This window comes from Amblyomma americanum, chromosome 2, assembly GCF_052857255.1.
Source record: "Amblyomma americanum isolate KBUSLIRL-KWMA chromosome 2, ASM5285725v1, whole genome shotgun sequence".
In the NCBI taxonomy this organism is placed as follows: domain Eukaryota; kingdom Metazoa; phylum Arthropoda; class Arachnida; order Ixodida; family Ixodidae; genus Amblyomma; species Amblyomma americanum.
The window spans coordinates 184,420,038-184,426,342 of record NC_135498.1 but is presented as its reverse complement, the minus strand read 5'-3'; the positions used below and the strand labels follow the sequence as shown (position 1 = coordinate 184,426,342).

General features: G+C 45.8%; 1 protein-coding gene across 1 annotated transcript; it reads left to right on the top strand.

Annotated features, from left to right (window-relative positions):
- Positions 1-533: 533 nt before the first annotated feature.
- LOC144119367 (uncharacterized) lies at positions 534-5,516 on the top strand. The gene is made up of 2 exons (XM_077652007.1): positions 534-577; positions 4,826-5,516. Exons 1-2 carry the CDS (start codon positions 566-568, stop codon positions 5,306-5,308), a joined length of 495 nt encoding a protein of 164 aa, XP_077508133.1. The 5' UTR covers positions 534-565; the 3' UTR covers positions 5,309-5,516.
- Positions 5,517-6,305: the final 789 nt, after the last annotated feature.

The window sequence follows — 6,305 nt, the reverse complement described above, 5'->3', positions numbered from 1 at the left end:
CTGCCAATTCCAAGTTTTGTGTACAGCTGCTGGAGATCGCTGCAGGAGGCTGCTATAAATAGTTTTATTCTTAATTTCCTTTTACGAGGCAGGAACTGTTTCTTAACCGGCTCACTTGTTCCCAGCCTATTCATGACCTGAAGACATGGGCGCCGAAATTCATCGCATGAAGATCTGAGGGTGTCCTGCGAGTAAACTTAGTAGTTATGTTGTTGTGTAAGCAAAGCAGTGCCCGCGCAGTTTAATCGGGCGTCTTCCTCTACGCACGCGCAACACTGCTCTACGCACAGCCGCAACGCATCTCTGCGCGCGTCACTGCCATCCGTCGCACCGGATAAGATCGGAGAGCGCGCTGCGGAGATCGGGCGTCCTTTCAGGGAAATAGAAGGCTGCCGCCCAACACACATCGGGCCACGTAGACCGGCCGCGTCGCGTGTTCGTACGTGACCGCTGTGGCCTATTCCTCGTGCCTCCGATACTGCGTCACCTGGGCGGGTATATAAGCGACGGCACTCGCCCTGTCGCTCTACACCTCAGCTGCGGACTCTACAGCGAAGCATCTGCAATGAACGCTCTGGTGAGGACTTGCGCGACTTCGGGTTAAATTACACTCCTTTTTAAAATTGCTCATAATGGGTTCTAATGCCTTCGTTAACAATTAAAATAACCTGACAAGGAAAAGCATGGGTCCAGAGATAGCGCAAGAGCCCCCTTTTACAAATATATTCTTCCAACGTCGCACAATGTCTTGCAGCCGGTCTAGCCGGATCACTATGATGTGGTCCGCTGCTGTGTAGAGTACCCGCTAAGAGGTCCGGACTGCTGAATTTCGGGTTTGCCGTTGATGAAGGCCCTCTGTTTAAGCAGTTCTGCAAAGCAGGAACGATGCCATGCTAGCATGGGCATAAAGTGCAATGCCGTCAAAACAAAATATGTGTAGCGCGATTAGGCAGTATTGGCGCATGAACTGCTACTGCAGGAAACGCTGAATGAACGCCTGTCATGCTATATACTTCCAACTTTTCACAGCCCACTGCCATTTATTGGTCCTGGCCCTCTTTTAGACCAAAAAATAGCAGCGTTAGAGAGCTGAGAAATTTTCTACACATGTTTTAAAGGTGCACTAAAGAGGAATTTTAAATCGTCTTTTGATGACGGGAACTCGATCTGCACTCTCTGAGCATTCTTAGAAACTTCGAATTATTGTGCTGTGCGCCCGATTGTCCTATTAACTCAAATTAAACGTCCCGGCTTCCGGCTTTTTTTTTTCGAACTCGTCTCCGAAGAGAGGAGGAATCAGCCAACGCGTTCTGACAAGCTAAAGCTATGTAAAAAAAAATGTTATTAGAACCGGGTACAATTTCACTAGGATGATTGTTTCATTAATCGGATGCAAGAAAGAAGAAATTATTGAGAGAAAGAAGACGTCTTGCATAATTACATTTCAGCTTTGAGAGGTTGACCGACCTCATACAACATGTAACGTGCTGGATCAGTTTATTAGATTATGTGGACAGATATAGCTAGTGACATCAAGCTATAAGCGACAAATCTTTCTCCACGATCTTAATGGTGGGCGAACTAAGTCATTTTTCAACACACTCTGTACGTGGTCCACGATTACAGATAAAATGAAGAGAAAAGAATTGGTCCAAACAAGTTGAAGTGATGTTATTCAAAAGTCATGGTCAAGGGCCAATATTTCTGTACAATGCTACAGCTGAGGGCCAATTAGTGTTGAAGTAAGACGGTTCATAAGAAGAGTTGTGGCGCAAATATACAAACATTCCATTGGAGTTGTTAGTTACATAATCCACTTTAAGCTTCCAAATGAGATCACCCGTAAGGTGAAAGCCAATGTGTCTCCAAGAATTTACACTTTCTAGAGCAATGTCATGCAGGTAGTACAACACAGAGTGTTTTGTGGTACAAGCTGCCTGCATGACCGAGCACCTGTTAGAGCTCACTTACATTAGCTATTGGTTACACCAATAACTAATTCTTGTAATGACGTCGCAGTAATTCCAGTAATAATAACATTAATGACGTCGCGCCTTAACATGTTAATATCATTACTGCTGTTTATCTGAGGAAAATAAGTTTATCGTCAAGTGAACAACTATTAGATAACGCAGACGCATGAAGGCCATTAATGTAAGTTAAAAATAATAGCGGTCTAAGACCTGCACCTTTTGGAGACCAAACGAACGCACTTAAGTGAATGAGGAGTTGTAGCCGTTGGCAGAAATAAGTTTCAAGTGATGAACGAAGGAACCTTTGATATATTTGGGCAAACTATAATCAATATTGAACTTACGTAATTTGTGCAGAAGCAATTCATGGCACACTTTGTCAAGCGCTTTCGAGAAGCATGAGCATATACAGTCATCTATCGATGATTTATCGATTCATCGGGGTAAGCTGTATGTGAAGAAAATTAAATGAGTTTCACATGAGTATGATTTTCGTAAGCCATAGTGCGCCGATAAAAATATGAATTAATTCCTGGAAAGCTCACAAAATAAGCCAATATGATGTCCTGAAGTAGTTTGCAGCATAAGCTGGTTGCAAATATGGGCAAACATTAGCAGGGGAGTATTTACTTGTAAAATTATGAAGTTGAAAGATCATTCCGATTGTTCATAGTTTAGTAAGTGTGCTTGTGACTAGAGGAGGAACAGGAGCAGCTTTATTTTAAGAAAAAAAAAGGTCCTCAAAGGTAGGCTCTTACTTGTCCAAGAGTCCACGCGCCTGGGCCTCATGGAGAGCTCTGTCCACTAGCCGTGTTTGCCCAGCTGGTTTAGCAGCTCGCTGAGCGGCCCCCCATGAGAATAGGGATGGGTTGGATATAGGGGGAACTGCCATTAGTTGGGGGAATTCCCGCAGGCAGTGTAAGAGGGTGGCCTTGGCCAGCCCACATGTGGCGCAGAGTGGGATGATCAAGGCAGGGTGGTAGCGATGAAGGAGGTCCAATGGCTGTTAAAAGATATTAATTACTATAATTCAACTATAAATACAAGTGATATTTTTGGAATTCCGCATTCGCAGAATCAGCCTGGAAAGGAATTCTCTTTAAAAGCATAATTATACGAAGACAACTGGCCACATCAACTCTTAGCGGTGTCATTACGAAATATTTATAAGGATGAGCATAAAGAAAATGAGAGCGGTTCTGAGATAAATATTTCCCAACAAAAGTTTCTGTTAATACTGCAGCCCATATATTTATAATAATATGAGAAATCCATCTGTTTATCAGCACGACTGAGTTATCTGTGGTGTTAACGACGCACCAAAATTCTCAGGGTTTTGTACTACAAGGAGTTTGCTTCGCTGCAAGGCTACAACACTGATTTCAGTAAGAGTCGTCTTGTTTTTCTAATTTTCTAACTTTTTAATTAATTAACTTTGAGTGGTAAAATAATCGCTAATAATCTCCGTTCATCAAAAGCATCAATTAAAGAAAAAGTATCCGATGCTTCTTGGTTTCTGTGGCTGTTGGCTTCTCTCATATGTATAACGAGCCCTTCATTTCACTTCCATTTCCTGCTTAATTGCGTAACGAGGGCCTCGGTTCAGGCAGCCTTGATGTCAAAGGAAGCATAAGGGGGTTCTCCATAGCATCCGCCCTCTCCGATTGGTGGCGTTCCACGCCACACCAGTGGTGCATACAGGACGTGCTACGTCCACTGCTATGGACGAGGGTGGCGCTGGTGAACACTCTCAAGGTTAGGTCACACTTAAACATAAATACCCCGGAAACCAGAAGATTTGACCGCCGTCGCCGTAGCTCAGTTGGTGCAGCATCGGACGCGTAATGCAGAGGTCGTGGGTTCTGTTCCCACCGGCGGCATGTGGTTGTTTTTTTCTTCTGCTGTTCTGATTATCTTTAAGCGATTAGATATTCACTAATAATGACCGTGAATTCAACACTACAAATTCAGAAAAAAATCCCCTATGCTCCTTGTTTCTGTGGTTGTTGGTTCCTTTCACATACACACGATTGGTTGTTTGCATATTCCGACGACCCGAGTTTGTACCAACAAACTGGGCTTTCGGGTGTGGTAGGAACACATACTATAATTTTTTTCGCTTTATGTGCATTGTCAGGTCTCAAGAATCTCGAACAAAGTAGCTAAATAAAATGATTAAATCTCAACAGAAGGTACTCGAACAAATTTTAACGGCATTTTTGGGGCTAATAGTCAAGATGTCACAATGCGTCGTTTAACTTGCAGCAAAAAAAAAACTAATTTCAACGCGATTTATCAACATGGGCTCCAAACATTTCAGCTATTTTTCAATAAATTTTTTTTCTCGTGGTAGTGAGTGTTTGTAACAATGCAGGAGCATTTAAGAATTAAAAATGCGAGTAAATCTGCTCCGACGATATACGTCGCCACGGCTGGTCGCGGGGAGTTTCGTCTCGAATGCGTTTATTTTGAGCTCTGCAGCCAGTGCGAGCAATGGCAGTGTCGCTGCGAGGGCTGCACACTGCGCCTGGCTGGTTGGGGTTGCAGAACCGGTGGCATTCGCTCCTTACTCGCTTCAAGTATTCTGCGATGGATTCGCTGCAGTGGGCCGTGAAAGATTTTTCACTGCGAAATTCTCGCAGTGAAAGTTCAACCTATGGCGCTTCGCCTTGAAAGCGCATTTCGCTGCGCTTCTAGACCATACATAAGAAGACCTGCAGACCGTGTAGAGTAGTAGAAGCATTGTAATAAGCGTGATTGTAGCGCAAGAATGCCTCTAGAGAAAATAACGTTGTCTATGACGAATTGTCACCAAGTGTCAGTCATGGCTTCTCGCCACTTTTCTTCCACAGTCCACCGCCATCGTCCTCTGCGCCGCTCTGGCAGCGGTCATGTGCGATCCCAAGGTATTGGGATACGGCGGCTACGGTGGATACGGTCTCGGGTACGGTGGTGGCTATGGTAGGGGCTACGGTGGAGGCTACAGCGGAGGCTACGGCGTTGGCGGCAGTGTTGCCCTCGTGCGCGGAGGTCCCGGCCTCTACAAGGCTGTGCCCGGTCCAGTGTTCCTGGTCAAGACCATCCACCAGGTGAACAAGCTGAGCGGAGGAGGAGCCCTGGTCGCCCACTCCGGCCTGGGAGGAGGAGGCTACGGTGGCGGGTACGGTGGCCTTGGATTCGGTGGTGGCCTTGGATACGGTGGTCTTGGATACGGTGGCCTCGGATACGGGGGCCTTGGATACGGAGGCCTTGGATATGGCGGTCTGGGCTATATAGGCCTGGGATACGGAGGCCTCGGATACGGCGGCCTCGGATACGGCGGCAAGAAGTATTAGGCAACTGTTAAGTGTCTCAGAGCGCAGCCACATTTTTTAGAGGAACGAAGACTAGTCGACATGTACCGGATACAGTGTGCTCCTTGCACATTTGCGAGCAAGTACTGCGGGCTGAGGAGAAAGACAGCATCGAATACGGAGTATCGCTTTACACAGAGGCGATCAACATCGATTAAACCGCCGTCGCTTCGTTCATGTGAATAATAAAGGCGTATTTATTTCAAATACATCATCGCCTCGAGTTATTTTTCGTAATATTGCAAACTACCACGTGTAACTGTGCGCTTAGGTTTCCAAGCTTTAGGCGCTGCTGCATAATTTCATGATAAATAGAGTAAATGGATATCCAACGCCAACGAGGGACCCCACAGAGGAAGAAGACACGACACGACAGCCTTGTGTCGTGTCTTCTTGCTCTGTGGTGTCCCTCGTTGGCTGCTGTTTCAAGTGTAAGATCTTAGCACAGATGCCAGACACTAAGTCCGGCGCATGACGATTGCTCTGGCGTCACGTCCTACATATCAGCTATGTCCAATCCTGTTAAGTTAAACATAACGAACGGAAATTTTCTCGCGTTCACTTCGGGTTAGGCTGAGGCGCAAGATTCCGTTCTGGTTTGAAGACGTTTATAAAAGTTCACGGTTAAAAGAGTCGGTTAAAAGGGTCGAGTTATTGCTAGAAATAGACCATGCTCTATCTAGCGGGAAACAGCGCGCGCGGTGTGTCCCACGTCAGTTCGGCCTAATCTTTTATTGCAAAGACTTATAATGAGTTATGTAAATATCACCGTTTTACAGAGCGGACTGGTAATGGCTCGTCTGCCGACTGAACGTCAGCATTTTAACCCGACCACGTGGCCACGCACCGATCACGTCTGATACAACGTTCCTGAGAGGTTCTAAGAATTGTGTCCTATTCACTCAAGTGACCTCACCGGCGCCTGCGATCGGTTCTCAGAATCGTGACGTCATCCTTAACCTGACTTCTCCCACGCGCC